This window comes from Eubalaena glacialis, chromosome 15, assembly GCF_028564815.1.
Source record: "Eubalaena glacialis isolate mEubGla1 chromosome 15, mEubGla1.1.hap2.+ XY, whole genome shotgun sequence".
Taxonomy (NCBI): domain Eukaryota; kingdom Metazoa; phylum Chordata; class Mammalia; order Artiodactyla; family Balaenidae; genus Eubalaena; species Eubalaena glacialis.
The window spans coordinates 60,048,550-60,067,165 of NC_083730.1; the positions used below are offsets into that span (position 1 = coordinate 60,048,550).

The 18,616-nt window shown below is 40.0% G+C and overlaps 1 protein-coding gene across 4 annotated transcripts in view; it reads right to left on the reverse strand.

Moving 5' to 3' along the window:
* The window catches only part of EPB41L3 (erythrocyte membrane protein band 4.1 like 3), a 140,015-nt gene that overhangs the window by 37,467 nt on the left and 83,932 nt on the right, over positions 1-18,616 (reverse strand). For all 4 annotated transcript variants that reach the window (XM_061169861.1, XM_061169860.1, XM_061169858.1 and 1 more), the window contains exons 4-8: positions 13,449-13,553; positions 11,885-11,927; positions 6,606-6,681; positions 4,378-4,596; positions 3,932-4,019 (exon numbers count right to left, since the gene is read on the reverse strand). In XM_061169861.1, coding sequence (XP_061025844.1) covers positions 3,932-4,019; positions 4,378-4,596; positions 6,606-6,681; positions 11,885-11,927; positions 13,449-13,553 — 531 coding nt within the window. The remainder of the gene's footprint in view (positions 1-3,931; positions 4,020-4,377; positions 4,597-6,605; positions 6,682-11,884; positions 11,928-13,448; positions 13,554-18,616) is intronic.

Consider the following 18,616-nt stretch of genomic DNA (forward strand, 5'->3'; position numbering starts at 1 on the left):
TTATATAAAGCTCAGGAGACACCCCACGAGCAGTCTATGCCCCCTCAATGTTGTGTCCCGGTGAAATCGGGGTAAAGTGAACATCTGTGGTGGTCTTGAGTGGGGTAAGAACAAAGGACAGAAGGCAGTGCTGTGTGTGATGTGCGGTCCCCACCCCCCCGTGTCTCACTGGTTGTTGGAAGCAGGGTGTCGTGGAGGCGAAGCTGAGGTCTGAGACACAGTCATCGGCGGGGCTGTCCCACTTTGAGTCACTGCAGCCCCAGCAAACGGGGGGAGGGAGACATGAAAGAATCCAAACGGGGGCTTCTGACTCATCCGTACGGGGGTGGGAGGGACTGACTTCCTAAATCCCGCCGGTGCAAAGCACAAGATGAACATTTCCAGAATCAGAAATAAACATTTTGGTCCCTCTCTGGGAACTGTGAGGTTACACATACAATTTAACTGATTTAAAATGAAATATTTTTCCTTGGAAACGTATCACTCCACTAGACACGAAATCACTCTATAGAAGTGGAAGGACTTGACGGCAGGATATTACAACATAATCAGATTTGAGGGGAATTCAAAGGCTCCGCCACCATTTATCAAGGGCTTTAACCTGAAAGAGCAATTTACAGAGCTATGACCTGATGCTGGAAGTAGGGCGGGGGGGGGGGGGTGGTGGTGGCACGACGGACCCTGAGATCTAGCTGACCTGCTCCCAGGACCACACAGGCGACCCCCCAGGTCCTGAGCGGAAATGTCTGCATGAGCAGGGCTGCTGGAACAACGGCTCCTTGAGTCACTTTCTTTGTGATGAAGAACATAAGTGTAGGAAGCACTCTGCGCATTTACAACCTCTTCCATTATTATCTACTTAAAATCACTCCTTAGTATCTTTGAATCACAAGAAAGTGGAGTCCATTTGTGGGGAATATCGGAGGCTCCTGCGATGCATCCTCCCTTGCCGTCTCCCACACACACCTCTCTGGGTCCCCATAGCATTAATATCGCCAGCACAGCCCAAGCCAGCGGTGCTGCCACTAACCCCATGCCTCTTCCTTCTCCAGACCCAGGCTGGTGGAGAGCAGCCTCTGTTTATCCTGCTGACCTGGCCACGTGGTCAGCATAGCGCCTGCCTAGCACGTGTTAAGCCACTACCTGTTTGCCGGAAGAAAAGGCAAACGAAGAAAGAAAATGGCAGGAATAAGCGGAGCTTAAAATTGATGGACGTTTCCATTTCATTCATGGCACGGCAACCAAAAAAAGGATACTTTTGATATCAAGGTTACTGCCGCAGCCCACAGCATTGAGGTAGTAGCTTGATAAATCTTCTGTATCAAAAGCTACAACTGTGGTCTTTCTTGGAGATATGTGTTTCCCTATCAATAAACATATTTAATGCTCCCTTTAGCAGGGAGCATTGAAGGAAGCCCTGGACAGCCTCAGCCTATCCTAATTAAAATAAACGAAGGTACTATTCTCTTAACTTAAAATCACTGTTCCAACTTTCCCATCCTTTATTATCTCCTGGTCCACGGGATACCCGATATGGATTTATAACTACATTTCAGAATCTTATATGAAATAAATGACTCTGACAGAGCCTATTCAGAGTGACATTAAATGACAAACAAGCAGAGACAGGCTTCCTAAGAAAAAAACAAAGCATTTAGAACAGGTTTTCCAAACCAAGGGACCTTCACCTAATATGGATATTTATTCTTCATACAGAGCTGTGGAGTCCAAGATCACAGTTCAGAATTTCTAACTAGGTCCTAGAGCTCAGGGCCTTTCAATACTATCAATAGAAGAGAAGCATCTCACTTATAACTGGAAATTAGCTCTAATTTAATTCAGTAAACTTCCTTCTTGAAATGATGGAGGGCGTCTGCATGAGAAAATGAAGTCCATAACCAAATCATTTGTTATACTTAGTATTCACATGAAATCCTATCACAGGCTGCATTGGTACTTCCTTAATTCTCTCTCTTTTTTAACTGGCATAATTTCAAATCACATTATTGAATGACAAAGCAGCCATCTATTTTAATTCAGTCGCGATAGCCATGTTAAGTGATTTCATTTTTCCTGATAGGAACACAGATACATGCTGAGTTGCCCTTCTCCTAAATGGAGGCCCTCGCCTTTTATTTATTTTCCCCTGGGCAGTAAGTGAGTCATCGTGTGTAATGTAACTCAAAAATAGCTTTAGAGTCACTCAAATTTCCAGGCTACCTTCATTTTTGTCTTGTTTCCTTATCTTTCAGCCACGTAGGGAAAAACTCTAAGAGAAACACAATCTTAGTGCGTGTCCTTATTTTCTTTTTAAATCCTCATCCTACGTTATATCTGGCATAAACTATAAATCGCTATGTTATCCGAGCACAAAGTAAGTGAAAACGTGTAATAATTAACTGGCAAGTAAACAGGGCTATACCTGCTGTTGTAATTACACACAAATGTCAACGAGCTTGGCTCTCCGGTACCAGCATCCCTGGTGTAAGCCCTAGCCAGTTCTCAGAGATTTTGCTCTTGTTGAGGCCTGCAGGCCTCAGAAGTGCTCACCCTGAGTGACGTACAAAATGATCCACAGACACAACCAATTCGACCTGCGTTCATTCGATCCTCACCATTTTCTTGTCCAAACTCACTCTCGATCTGTCAGGTCCCCAAATGCAGCATCAACAGAATGTACAGATCATAGATGTTCCTCCCAGGGGTCCCCAGGGCTGTTGAGATGTTTGCCTCAACAAAGCCGGCTGAAACCCTCTTCATTTCTTGGCTCCAAACTTGACTGTGTAAGACACTCGCTCGGCTGGCAGCCTGTTACGTGCATGTTCTTGTGAGCCCCGGACTGTGTGACCGTGACCACTCTGCCCACCTGAAGTAAAGCCACATCCCCACCCAGGAGCGACATCATCGTGTCAGCCCAAATCAGAAGAAGCTGCCCCCAAACTTCAAGTACTGATCGTTTCAGCGCTGCTGAAGTACCAGAATCCACCCCTAAGAGCCTAACCCATTTCCTATGTTTTGCTGATAGAAGTTTTTGGGAAAGCTTGCCTCTGCTTCCACGGCGCTTTTATTCACAGCTGTTCAGATAACAGACTAACAGTCCATAGGCTCACTCTCTCACTGTTGAAAAATACAGAGATTCTGCAAAAAGTGTGACATGGAGTAAAAGCTGCTGATACATCCTCCCAACCTTAATCCAGTCCAATCCTGACTTCTCTCTTCGCAAGACTCTGGAACCAAGATACAGCCTCAACAATTCACCCATCCACTAGGCAATCTTTTCTTTTCTTTTTTTTTTTTTGGACAGGCAGAGAGGATTTATTTGTAGCAGAATTATTTATTACAGAGAATGTCCTGAAAATAAACTTGACCAAACACTACAATTAATGTGCTGTATGTAAGGATGGAGAATCCGTTTTATTACACACAGTGACTGAGAAAGTTCAAAACAAAACAAACCCAAAACTATAGTGCTTCTCCAGTTCTCTCTGCTCTCTTATCTTATCTCTTCCCTCTTTTTCTTTCTTTAAAAGACAAGTTAGGCAAAAAAATAAATAAATAAAATAAAAAGGTGATAGTGATGAGATGGAGAGCAGGGCTATTCTGGGACTCAAAGCTTTTATCAGCTCAGAAGATGGATCAGAGCTGTTCCCAGGAAAAGTGAACCACTGTGATAGACTAGGCAATCTTAGCCTGGCTGGTTAATTTTAACTGAACTTCAAAATAACCATCTTTATTTCAAAGCCCTGATTATTTGTCACAGTATCTAAACTTTACAGAGAGTTTTTAAAATTTAACATGTATTTTCTGAGTGCCTCGTGGGCATGACAACGGGGCATACACAGTACTTGGCATATAAACGTTTGTGACAACTGGGTCCTGGACACTGTTAAATAAAATTAGATGGAAGGCCTGGAGTTTAAAAAATGCATACCTTGGCATGATGTAAATCCACCCCATACATGGAGAGCTTTTTGGCATTTTCCAAGAAATACATCTCTGCTTCTGCGGGCGTCATTCCTCTGATAAGAAAAAATGAGAGGTATTACAATGCTGTTTTTTTTTTTTTTTTTTTTAACCTGGCGGAGCCATAATATTTTCCACTTAGCTCCCTTGCAAGTTCCCACAGAGGTACCAAAAGATTTGTACTCTGGGGGAGGCGGGGGGAGAATACCAGGAAAATGGCTTTTAGCAGAAACATCACAAGGACGTCCCGAGTGGGCGTGTAAATACCCAGAACTGTACCAGGTCCAGAACCTCACTCTGCTGAGTCCCACCCTTAAGGCACTGACTTCAGTCCCGGGAGAAGCAGGTGGCGCAGGGGATGCCCACCCACCGAGCACAGCTTAAACGGACGCTCTCGGGGTCCCTGCCGCTAACCTGTGGCTCTTGTGCAGCTCGATGACTTTGTCTTCTAGTTCTTTTGTGTGGTTTGGCGCGAAGCGGAACTCGCTGATGTAGTCACTGCCACACTCATCTGGGTCGTAGTCTCCCAGTTCTGACTGGACGGTGTACGAGCCCAACGTGGCAAGGGTGACAAAGGAGCAGGGCAGCCTGCCAGACACGATGTCATCGCGCAGCTGTAAGCAGAGGTAGTACCTTCCAGGAGCCAGAGGATGGGCAGAAAGCCAGCGTTAGGAGACTGGAAAGGAGACTGCCCAGTACAAAGTGGGCGGCAAGCAAGCTCTCCCTGCAGAATAATCCACTAGGACACATTGTCTAGCATCTGTATTTGGATCTAAATACTAGGGGAAGATACTTAGCTACAAAATACAATATTTAAGGGCATCTAGAGGCAACTTCATAATAATACAGGGATTCATCGATGAGGCACAGAGTAAAAGAAACCTACAGACTATTTCTCTAACATTAAGATAACATTGAAAGTCAAACAAAATCTCTGGTGGGGGAAATTATAATATAAAAATGGTGCTCTTAAATATAATGATTAGGCCCCAACTACCTAAAGGAAGTCTCATTTTGCTATCTAGATGAAAGGGCCTGCCACACGACCAAGACAAATTGCAGGTAACTCAACGGCTGCGCCATCATGAACACTACTTGCCACTTCCTGCGTTCCTGATGAGAGGAGCTTTCTCCTGGGTCAAGGTCTCATTTTTTTCTTTAGATAACTTCCTAGAATTCAACCGTTATGAAGACTAACTTTGAAGAATTATTACCTTAAAATCTCATCACTAAAAGTAAACACTTCTAAATTGGGGGACTATGAAACATTTTCCATATAATTTTGCCAATATCATATACAAATATCTCCATTAATAGCTGACTTTTACCTTCCCTGTTATTCTGCTTCTAAGAGTGACAGATATACTAACAGTAGAAGACTCCAAGGTAAGTGGGAACATTGATGAATTTTATTAACAGTCTTCATGGCCCAGCATACGAGTATAAGAATAAAATATACCTTGTACCTTTCACATAAGAAACGAACTGTTAATCTGTTGAAGCTGAGGACTATGATAAAGTGGTAAGGTCTCCTCTAAATACGGTTTTAAGCTGATGATATAAGTAAATGCCACGTAATCCAGATACAAAAATGTCTACACATTTCACAGGCCCTACACACATGACACAAATGGAAAGGAATCATGCACTAGATTCCAACTCAAAGTATATATACGCTCTCTAACCATAAATGAGCCACAATTAAATAGTCCCTCGACTACTAAAAAGTATCTTTATATAAGAAATTACAAATTGTCTTTTGATTTAATGAAAATATAAAAGAAATCTTCTGGAACTAGTTTCTCCCCTTCTCCTAACATGTCTGCTGAAATGATTTTTCATCAGAGCAAGTGACGAAAGCTTTTTGAGTAACTTCTCTTTCCTGAAAAGCCTGCCAAGAAGGGTTGTAAGGCCACACTGCACAGTATCACTCTGACTGGCTATAAACTTACTAGGAAACACAGTGAGAAAACCAAGGATTCCAAAGTAGAAAGCATTAGAAGAGGCCTAGAAGGACACACAGCAAACCCAGAATGGCTTCATAAAGAGATTCTTCCTTATACTCAAAGCTCAGTCACCAGGCCAGACTGTTAGATTCCTTTCTTGATGCCTTTTCTCTAAAACGAATGAAACATCTTCCTTGTATACAGAAGGCGTGGAAGGTACACTCTTAGGTGTGCATGTGTTTATGTGCATTTGTGTGTGTGTGTGTGCACGCCTGTGTGATTTTTTAAAACAGCCACCACGTATCAGACTGGTTATATAAAAAGGCATAAGCATCCAAAGACACGCTTTTGCTCTAAGTTTTGAAGCAGGAGCACTAGGAATTGTCGTATCATTTAAGGCTGAATCCCATCGAATTTGACTGTGGTGGGTGGATGACAGCATCTCAATTCTGCGTGTTTTCCCACCAGGGTCAGGCAGAGGGAAGTATCAGCTTAGCACCAAAGATTCAACTGGGAACAGATATGATGTGGCAAATCTTCTCATCGGATGTTTGCTCTCATTCAGTTGCCTTGTGTTTGCCATTTCAGTGTGGATGACCGTAAGGTTACCAGACGTAAGCCTGCTCTCCTCCCGAGAATTTAAGAGGAGCACAGCCCCCAACATGCCTGCCTTTTTCACTGCCAACTTTCAAATACCTGGTGATATCTTCAGACAGCTGGGCAGGGTCTGGTGGGTAAAATTTCACATTAAATGAAAAGTGCCAAGCACCACCTGCGGAGAGGAGAAAAAATCAGAATAAAGTCTTAGACAATCCCTTTGTACTTATTATACTAAGAGGTAGCTAGAACTGCCCTAACTCCAGGCACTAACACCCAAGCAACATTTTAATCATCAATGGAAAACAGGGAAGTCTCCTTTCAGTGAAATTCACAGGTAACTCCAAAACTTCCTCCAGTTTCTAATCTTCTGCCCCATCAAATCCTTTACTGGGGTTTCTAACTAGCAAGGAAATTGACTAAACTTCCTCCCTTTCTCAGGGACAAAGGCCTTGGGAAGAGGGAAAAAGAGTAAACGAGACAGATAAGCCTCAATCAGACAAGTTTAGGGCTGACCGGATCTATTCTCTGAAGTTCTGGAGAGCTCACATACCAACATTACAGACAGAATCCCATTTCCTTTGTCCCTTCTGCTTTGTTATTACAGGTCAGATCCCAGAATAATACATGTCAAGGGACTGTTCAGGATATCTGTATTTTATGGGAAAGGTTTGCTGTCGTATTGAGAGATGAGCGGCTCTGTGGGCCATTCGGAAAGTTCTTTCCTTACTTGGGGAGATTTCTGATGGAAGAGACCGTGGGGCTATTTGCTGTGCATTACCAAGCCCAGCCCTCCTCCTCAGCCCCTGATCAGGACGGTCCTCACTGCACGCGGCCGCCCCTCCTCCTGTGGCATCTCCTATGGCCTCTCCAGCGGGGAAGGGGGTCACCCAGACGTCAGCTCACAGGCACCTGCTCCCCGGACTGTCCATATGTAAACGTGAGACATTGTAAGCCTTCCTGAGTGCTCCGTTTCATCCATGCATTCTCTAGTTGTGTATACCTAACCATGTTTACCACCGTAAATGAGAATAAAACCCACCTTTTCTTCTTTTCGACATTTACTCTCTCTGTGATCACCCCTGTCACTTACTTTCACCTTGGTCTCTCTGTCTGTCCTTTTAATAAATGCGGTACATTACTGAAGCCTGGGTGCTCCTTCGCCAGGAACTGTTTCCATGTCTTCCCTCCACCCAGTAAGCACACTCCAAGGGCCTGGGCCCTGCTGCTTCTGAACGGCGGCTTGGAGGACCCTCCTGGTCTCCCAGCTTCGGTGCTGGAGGCCTTTCCTCTGAGCCGTGGTCTCCCTTTTGCTCTGACCTCGTGGTCCAGCCCTCACGCTTCAAATGCCCTCCTAAGACTTCCAAACACCCCCTTCTCCCATTCAGTGACTCCTGGAAGCTCCATTCTCTCCCCGAGTCCTTCCCAAACATTCACAAGAAAGGGACAACATCCTAAGTACCACCTGGCTCCTTCCTTTGAACTGTTCTCTTGCTTGAGGAGCAAATACTTAGCTGCAGAGGTCACCTGTACTTCTGTCATCCATGGCATAGTCTATTCACTAATTCTGGCTTATTCTGGACACCGCTATTCATATTACACTTAGAGGTCCACCTGGCAGGGACACCATTTGAGTTGCCTTATAAAGGACTTGGTATAGGGACCGGGTATTACTGGGTGTTTCGTGCCATTTCTAAACCACTAAGAAAATATTCCCAAAACATGGGCTGTAAGAATTACAAGCCATAAAATATCTGGCAATCAAATATATTTCTAGCGATTATTTTTCCCACTGTTCTCAAAAATGTCCTCTTGTTATTCTAAAATTAACAAGTCTGATTTGGTTTTACTTTCCTATTGACTCCTATTCACCTCCTGCTAAAATGGAATGCTTGCCAGCGGTGAGGTTCATCATGAGAGCTGGTTTCCCCGCAAGCAACTGGAATGAAAGCTAATGGATTCGTTATGGGAAATGGATTTATTGCTCTTTTATAATTTTTATCCACTTCAAAGTGAATCCAATGAATCGTTTAGCAATGTAATTAAACTCATAATAAATTCAGGGTAAACACTCCAAGTTGGAAACTAAGAGGGAATAAAAATAGAAGAAAGATATTTCAATGCAAAAATCCTCATTACAGGAAAGTGACTTTCAAATGATCGTGGGCCTAAGAAGCATCTGAGGGGCTTGTTAAAAATGCCAATCCCTAGGCCCTACTCAGAGGTTTTTATTCCGGAGATGTGCATTATGGCCCAGGAACTGGTGATTTTAATAAACACCCTAATGGTTCTAATACACTTGGGCTCAGGGACCACACTTTGAAAATCACTAATCCCAAGGAATCTACTTTCCTAAGGTTATAACCCAATCAAATATGAGGTTTTGCAGGACATTATTTTGAAACGGTGGGAAAGTTTAAGGAAAAACACAATCTACACCACAATCAAGAAAAAAAAAAAAATCCAGTGAAATGAGGTGTAACATTTGAAATTAATGAGAGAGGCAAATTAAAGCTGAAATACATATCCCCGTAAAGAATCTGGTAGAAACAAATCACTGGGAGGCTATGGTTATGCCATAAATTGGTTTGTGAGCCTGTGTCTGATCAGATGACGGCTCTGGTTAGAGACGGAAATGCAAGAGCTTGAATGCATTAAAATGACATTCTATAACGCTGACATAGGATTTTAAATTCCAAATTTATGATAATCAGAAAACTGTGAAACTGAAGAGAATTCATTCTTATGAAAAAATTCTAATTTTAGTCTTCTATGCCTGCCAAATCTTTAAATTTCTAAATATACTACGTTTATAGCCTAAATCACTATATATCATATATTCTATATCATGAAGTTACTATATCATAAATATACTATATATCAGAATATATTTAGAAATTTTAGATCTGCTAGGCATAAAAGATGACTGGAATAAGAATTTTTTTTCATAAGAACTAACTCTTCAGGCTCAGAATTTTCTATTTCTCATAAATTCATAACTTAAAATCTTTATCAGCTTGATTGCCATTCGCCATTCTCTTGAAGATCTCATCCTAGAGACCTACTGTGGACCTACAGCATAAAAATAATGGAAATATCCTTTTATTGTTGATATTTATGTTCAGAAAGAGGAAGTGATTGTACAATAATTACATTAGCTCTGATAATACTTTTCTGCCTTGATAGAATGTACCTTTTGTGGAAAGAAGGCATTTTGTGCATGGGAAACAATAAGGAATATAGATAAACACACCCAATTCCATTCCTAAAAAATTCCAATTTTTTCTTGTCTCCTCCTTTATCTGCATGATTGTCACTTGGTTTTCTTTATGTTGCTGTCACAAACACTGCCTAATCTACATGAGGAAAATATCCTCTAAATCTCACGTTCTGATTGTCCCCTAAACTTCACCTCTTAGAAAGGAAGGTCGGAGACAGGATAAATGGGAAATGAAGGAAAAAAAGAATTCCATTAACAGCAGAAAAGAAAATTAACTGTTGTTACAGCCTTTCTTGTAACAGTATAATTAATGACTTATCCTTGAACATTTAATATATTTTCAAAGTGCTCTGTAATTATAAAATCAACCAAGTACGAAACAGCGTTTTATTAATTAGGTGAATATAGAGGACTTAAAGCACATGAAATGTTAAGATATTCAGTACATCTGCTTTTAATAACTCCATAAAAAGATCCTTAGAATATATTCATCATCTTAAAGTTTTTACTAGGACTCTGAAGTTTTCACCTTCTTATCACAACTGTAGCTGTCCCTGGTTTTAATCCCAATTTAGTTCTACCAAACTACTTCACTATCAAGTTTCTGATTAGTGACCACACCAAATTCCTCTCAAAAATATGGTAAAGATGTTTTTGTTGTATAAAGAATCATCAGAGTCTCTAATATCTATAAGCATAGTGAATTTTTTTGTTTCTTTTGAGATATTATCTGGTATTAAGCCATTTCAAACTGCTCGCTACTAATTACTTTTTATTAGCATGTAGGGTATTTTGAGATCTCAGAACATTCAAAGGCACTAGAAAGATTGGCTCTCTCTTTTAATAGTAACTTTGATGGGAAGGCTGTTCTTATTAATAAATTGGTCTTAAATTTAATCTTCAAATAGAATCAGTTGTTCTGGAAAATTAGACTAGATTTTATTGATAAAAAATGAACTGCTTGAAAAAAATTGACTAGTTAGTTGAAATTATAAAGTATATCCATGTTTTACCATTTATCCATAGTAAAAAGCAACAGCTACAGAAAAGGCTTAAAAATAAAAATGAAAAAATTCCTCTTTCTCAACCCCCTACCCTGCAGTGCCACTTCTGGAGGTATAGGTATTTCCACATACCTATATATGCATAACTCATTTTAAACAAATATGATTTCTCTAAGGTCTCACTAATGAGAGCTAAAACATATTTATTCTACCTCATTCTATTTAACAGCTACCTAGTATTTCAAGGTATGGCTATTTCATGATCGATTTAATCATTTCTTGATAAATGGATATTTAAGTTGCTTTGAGTCTTCTTCTATTGCCAGTGGTATGATAATGAACTTTCCTACATGTACACATATGTAGACACTCTTCTCTTAAGCAGACACTGGATACATTTCTACAAGTAAAATCAGGGGTCAAAGAATAAGCACATTTTAAATTTTAATAAATACTGACACAAAGTGCCTTCTTAAAGGGTTATATTTCTACCAACTGTGTACAAAATTGCCAGTGTAGGGCATTATTAAACTTTTAAAATTTCTGCTAATCTGAATAGGTGAAAAATGTCTCATTTTAATTTGCATTTAATTATTACTAAGACTTAGCACCTTTTCTAATACTTATTAGCTACTTGTATTTAAATTTTCTGAGTGGCTCATGTAATTGTTTTGTGCGCTAGGAAACGTCCATTTCTTAAATTGCCTTTAGCGCTAAGAAAAGAAGATGTCATCAGACAGTAAACTTCAGTCTGACTTGTTACCCCATTTCTAAGCTATTAAATGACTATTACTTTTAGCTTGACTGCTTGCCTTGCATACTTTGGTGGCAGTTAGGTTTAATACAACATTAATAATTAAGTTTGAAACTTTTAGATGATTGTCAACGGGGGCATCACTTGATTAAATCATATCTCACATCTCTGAACAGGCAAGGGAATAGGTCAAGTGTCATGTCATTTTATTCCCGGGTCGTGATAATTAATAATGGGTATCTGAGCTAGACCAACCTGCCAAAGATAAAATTTGAGATCTTAATCTGTCTTTCAAAATACCGTATTCACACCAGCCATGTGGGTATGAGCTACCACTTCAGATAACCCCACTCTTTGAAAATCTTCCTATTTCTATACATAATAATCCAAAAGAACTTACTTCGAATCTGTTTTTTAATTTCCTTAGCAGGGTCCAACCAATTCTGAAAAAGAAGTGAGAGTCTGAATATGAATCAGAGAAGAATGGAGATGACTTAGTGTTGACTGGGTAGAGATGAACTAAACGTATTTGAGAAGGAGTGGCTGCCGGAAGGCTCCGCCAGCTGGGTCCTTCCCCTACATCCGGTGCCCCTTCGCTAGTCCTGCGAGGGCCCAGGCTCTGGTCTAATGAGAAGATGTGGGTGCACACAATTCAGGCTTGACAAAGTTCTTTTCTTTTACAACAAGTGCCTTCAGGGATTCAAGCTAGCACAGAAAAAGAGGAGAAAAAATGGTGGATTCTATGTTCAAACAAGTTACAAGCATGAGCTAAAGATACATCCTTCGGTAACCACAGGGGATTGGTTCCAGGACCCCAGGTAACACCAAAATTTGAGGATGCTCAAGTCCCTTATATAAAATGGCACAGTATTTGTATATAACCTATGCAACGCCCCCATATACTTGAAATCATTTCTAGATTATTTATAATACCTAATTCAATGGACATGCTATGTAAATACTTGCTGGTGCACTGGCAAATTCAAATTTTTCTTTTTGGAACTTTCTGGAATTAAAAAAAAATATTTTTGATCTGCTGTTGGTTGAATCTGCAGATGCAGAACCCAAGAACACAGAGAGCTGACTCTGCATGTAACTTGACCACTGATGTCCTAGCCATTCAGTGCCACGCAGCGACTTCTGTGATTATAGATTTTAAGGCACCTTCTTAGAATGCTTTCCTAACAAACGAACACTTGTTTGACACGATTTTCCTCATCAGAACACTCAGGTGTTTAATAATGAAGTTAGACATCATCCGCGGAATTCAGTAAAGATAAAGTATGATTCACTAACGAACGACAACAAAACAAGTGACATTTAATGAGCACAATTGCTGTGGCTCAGTTTCCAGCATTAAGGAAACAATTTCTTCTTCCTTATCTTTCAGGCAGTTGGGGGGATAAGTGAGATAAAGGCCTGAAGAGACTGCAGCAGGTATAAGAGTCTACAGAGGTTTTACATGTAACATTAAACGTGGACTGAATACATTAACTGCTTGCCTTGTACACCAGGTCTGTACATGATTCATCTCATATTGTGATTCAGCAAGAATATGAAAGTGTAATAAGATGAATTAATAAGATGGCATCCAGTGAACATGTTTTCTGTATAATTATCAATGTACGTGATTCTCATTGGCTCAAATCCATGGAAATATATCATCCCCCCAAAGCACCATATAAAATGCTCTTCTGGAACCATAAAGAACTCAAGCATGAAAAGCACAAACACTGACTGACTGACTGTTTCCAAAAGACTCAAGATTAAAGGAAGTTGTCAATAATTTCCTTCATGAAGAAATAAGGTGATTAACAGCATTTAGGGCCTTGGATAATAAATGTGAGGGCGTGGGAGCACAAGGGGAGGTGGAGAAAACGATTTACCAATTCAGTTTCAGTTCACTTTCTTGCAGTGAAGCACAGTTGAAGCCATAATACTTTGTATTGCTTTCAACCACTCACCTTCTGGTTTTCAGCATCTTGATATGTAAGCCCAAAATAGTCTTTTTCTAGCAAATTCAGATGTTCACATACTTTATCAAACAGCACTTGGCCTCTGGAGCGTTTCTATGGAGAACAAAACAGAAAAACAAGTCAACACACACCAAAAAAGTTCTCTCAATTGCCACGAACAAAAAATGGGTAAAATTTAAAATCTTGCTTGTTGTAACTGTTCAGTAAATAACAAGCAGGTTTGATCACTTTACCGTCTCCTTTTTAACTAGAAAAAAGGCTCAATAAAGTGGATCTAATCCTACAAGAGGCAGCTCCTACAGAACAAACAAATAAATAAAAAAATAACTCCTGTCACTGAGTAAGTACAGGCGACCTGCGGATGATTTCGAAACAGAAGTAGTTGGGGAAATGAAGTGGTGCTCGGAAGCCTCAAATATATTGTGAAACACAAAAATCCCGACGGTGAGCGCATTAAAGGGCCAACCACAGCTGTGTTTCGGAATACCCACGCTCACTCCCCCAGGTGATCAGGCTCTGGGCCTGAGAAGAATTAACCCCATTCCTTGTCTTAGGCAGAAGTCCCCTTCAAACTTTCTATCCCAGTCCTTACTTAGAAATTCTAGCTATGGATCACTTTCTAAAGCCCGTTAAACTTTATTAGTTTTTGTTTACAGCCACAAATTTCAATTTTGTATCACAGAGTTCAACTTTCTCTTAATTTTTTTTTTTTGGAGAAAATCCTTTCTATTAAACATAACAAACATGTTCATTAAGTTTAAAGATTTAAATTATCATTTATAAATGTAAGATGTAGATATATGTGCTGTATTTTTGGCCATAAAGCAGTCAATTGGAGAAAGAAAAAAGGCAGTCATCTGGGGGAAAAAAAATCCATCAGCTTAATTTATGGTGATATACAGTATCATATTTTCATCAAAGGTCTTTTAAACTTGGCCTTGGAGTCTGAGACGGATTAACTGGAAGCAATTAAGCTAAACTACATTTTGTCTGTGCAGTACCAACACTTCACATCTCATACCATAAGCGTATTTGTCTTTAAGATTAAATGTAGTAAGAGAAAAATAAGAAAATTGATAAACAATGGGCATACCAAAAGAGTAAGTATCCAGAAGACGTGTAAGTGGTATGTATTACTGTGCAACCGCAAATATATTGGAAATTACTTAGTCCCCTCAAGCATGACTACTTAGGAGAAAAGATAAATGTAGGATAGAAAAGTGAAGCCTGAATTGTAACCAGCTGAATAATCAATGTTGTATTTGAAAAAAGTTTAATAATGTATGAAAATAAATTACATGTTAGCTAAACTGTGTAACATTGTTCAATGGATATAAATAAATGGTATGACAACGAAATGCTGCTCGCTGGTTTAAATCCTTTATTTGTAAATAATAGCATATTGCTTCTGAATAATGCTTAACAAATTATAAAGTTTGCACCAAAAAAACCTGGTTCTTCTGATGCTTCTATTGGTATGATGTCCAGTTTAGAGATAAGAACACAGAGGTTCAGAGGAGTTACATGGGAGAGGCAGTCTTGGTGCTGCCTATGATGGCGGCTTTAATAGGTAAACCTGGCTTTGAGTCTTCCTTATGTCCCTTGCAGCTGTGTGGACCTCGAAGCTTTCCCTCTGTAAAACGGGTATGATACCATCTACTTCTTTGTAATGGTTGACATTAAAATGAAACAAAGTATTCCAACTTGGTCCAGTGATAACACATGTCAAGCATCCCACAAACGTCAGCTATTGATATTATCAGCCTAAGTGACTGATAAATGGCAGAATATGTAATATAGAACTCACTAGGCATTTCTGTGGTAGGAGCACATATACAGCTCCTTGTGGTGCCAATAAGCATCTTTAGTATTAATATGCCCTGCTCTTTCTTCAGATATCAATTATCTGCTTACTGTCTAACTGCTTTAACTAGAACACAACACACACACACACACACAAATGCACACCAGTGTCTGGCCAAGTACTTTCTCAATGACTAAAAACAAATCAAAACAAAACAAACACAATAAACCTTCCTCTACAAAGCCTTCTACATCCTCTGAGCCAGCAGACCAGCCAGGCCCTCAATGGAGGAATTATTCTGGTCACGCTGCAGGCAGCCTTGGGCATTGTTTTATTAGCTGTCTTCTGGCTGCTGTCTTCTTCCTTTTGTCTAACAGGTGGAATGATTAGCTCAAGCACAGACCACTGTACTAACCGGTTCTTAATTTTCTGGCTTCTCACCATTTGATTTCTATTAATGAACCACAGGCTCTCTCTTGAACAGACCAGATTTTTTCTTACTATTGTAAACATATTTGAACACTATAAACAGTCCTTAAGACAATAACATAGTGGTCCATTCCTCACTCTGAAGGGTTTTTGGGTTTGTTTCTGTTTGTTTGTTTTGGCCCTAAGAACTAAGACGGTTGTCTAGAATCTGCTATAGATGGTTATACGTAAACAATGAAATTCCTATCTGCCAAACATCACCACAGCCGCCAGCCAGCTGGATGACACTGGAAAGGCCTCTCACGTTATGCGGGCCTTCACCTGCTCATCCTTGAGTGAGGATGCATGACTCCACGGAGCCAGGTGATCACGGGCTTGAGGCTGTAACTGGGCACCTGTGCTCATGGCCAACGTCACTAATGATCACAGCTCACTCCCCCGGGCAGCCCAAATGCGCCTTCAGAGCCCTCCCGCACACGTGATGAGAAAGACCCTGGCAATGGATGGAGTTAGCACAGGACACAAAATGGGACTATTTTGTAGCCCCGGACAGGATCCCCTCTGCAATCACTCCCAACTCCCCCAGATTCTTGATTCTTCTTACTCAGATAATTTTTTTCTAGTGCATTATTTAACTTTTTAAGTCAATTATTTCTACATGTTGACACTGTGTGCATCTTTAGGTAGTAACATCTAAAATATGACTAAAGCTCAACCGTCACTGGACCTTTTAGAGAATTTATGTTAAATATTCGGTTCCCAAAGATAGGATGTTCATTAAGTGATCAAATCTAGGCACCTTACTTTCATTGGGTATGTTTATAACAGCTATAATGAGTCAAGAATTCAGTAGAAGCTAGTGGGAAGCAGTCGCATAGCACAGGGAGATCAGCTCGATGCTTTGTGACCACCTAGAGGGGTGGGATAGGGAGGGTGGGAGGGAGGGAGATGCAAAGAGGGAAAAGATATGGGGACATATGTATATGTATAACTGATTCACTTTGTTATAAAGCAGAAACTAACACACCATTGTAAAGCAATTATACTCCGATAAAGATGTTAAGAAAAAAAAAAAGAATTCAGTACATTAAAAATCATTTTTTGGACAGAGGTATTCTAAAATCAATGGATAATTTACTTAACTGGAGACGATGAACAGCTTTTAGTCTCATTTGCTGTTTCCTGTGAGTTGTGAAGTCATGTCTCTGACTCAGATGCATTCGCAGTCTACATAACCATTGACTTTTAACACCTGGATATTAAGGAAAGTGGATTTTGCTTTCCTGGAGTAACAAACCAATGGTGGACTGCCCTCTCTCTACCCTCTTTTTCCACTTAAAATTGGATTTCTGTTTCTAATAGAGAAGATGAGGATATGTCCATCATCACCACTCAAACACAGCAGATGAAATAAGCTTTTCTGCAGCATTAATGAAACTTCCTGCAAGTCCAAGATAATTCAAGATTTTTACAATGTTTGTAAAACACTGGTTCTCAAGGTCTTATCAACCAGCATCACCTGAAAGTTTACATTAAAATTTTTATTTGTACTTTCATTTGTCTAACAACTTTTAAAAATTAATTTCAGAATGTTTTAGGATGGGGGAATTTCAAACATTTCCCAAAGTAGAGAGAACAGCATCATGAAAGCCTGCATACTCATCACCCAGTTTTAACAAATGCCTCTGAAGACCACAACTTTGGTTCATCCGGAGTTCTGCTCCACTCATCCTCCCCCTGGGTATTCTGAAGCATCTCAGCAAATAATTTTGTCTCTATTTATCTTAGTATGTAACTCTGCTCTTTTAAGAAATGTAATCTCAATAACTTCATCATATCCAAACAAAAGTAGCAATCAGGGTGGGAGGGAGGGAGATGCAAGAGGGAAGAGATATTAGAATATATGTGTATGTATAACTGATTCACTTTGTTATACAGCAGAAACTAACACACCATTGTAAAGCAATTATACTCCAATAAAGATGTTAAAAAAAAAAAAGTAGCAATCAGTTCATAATATCACCAAATATCTAGTCAGTACTTTAATTTCCCTAATTATTTCAAAGATTTTTTTTTCTTTTTCATTTTCGTTGATTAGCCCATACACTGCAGTTGGCTGACATATCTCTCTGGTCTCTCTTAATCTGCAAGTTCTCAATTTATGTTGGTTTTCCCCTTGAAATTAACTTGTCTAGGAGACCACGTCATTTGCCTGTAGAGTTCACTCAGTCTAGACTTGCTGTTTGCATCTCCATGGTGTAATTTAACATGTTCTTCTGTATTTCCTGTAAACTGACAGTGAAATCTAGAAGCTTGACCAGATTCTTGTTTGACTGGTTTCCATAAATGATGCTGTGTAATTTCACCAGGAGGCATAAAGTTAACTCTTGCCTTTTTGTGATATTAGCAGTCACTAACGATCGTTGCCCTAGACCCATTAATTTGAGGTGGCAAGATGGGAATATTCGAATCCGAACCTTGGTCCCCCATTTATTAGTTGGAGTATGTCTATGAAGAGACACTTCTCTTTGTCAGAATTATTTACCCAGTGACATGGTCTGATGATGGAAGCCAGGATCAATGCTCACACCTTTTCCTTTATCCAATTTCAAGATAACGAGTTGGCTTTCTAGCACCATCCAGAAGTCACCAATTAGGATTTTTGTTTTCTATTATCACTATGAACTCATGGGCTAAATCAGGCTTGACGTGTTTCAGTCCATTACAGGTGTTACCCATATTGATGCTCTAAATGTCCCCAAGTGCTCTGCCTTGCGTTTTGTCTGTCAACTCTCAGCCTTCACAATGCTTCTCCAGTGCCACTTCTTTACAGCATTTCCTGTCCTCCCAGCCAAATGTGATTTCTCTCACCTTTGGACATTAGAGCACTTTATGGTACCAAGAGGGCACGTTCCATATTCTG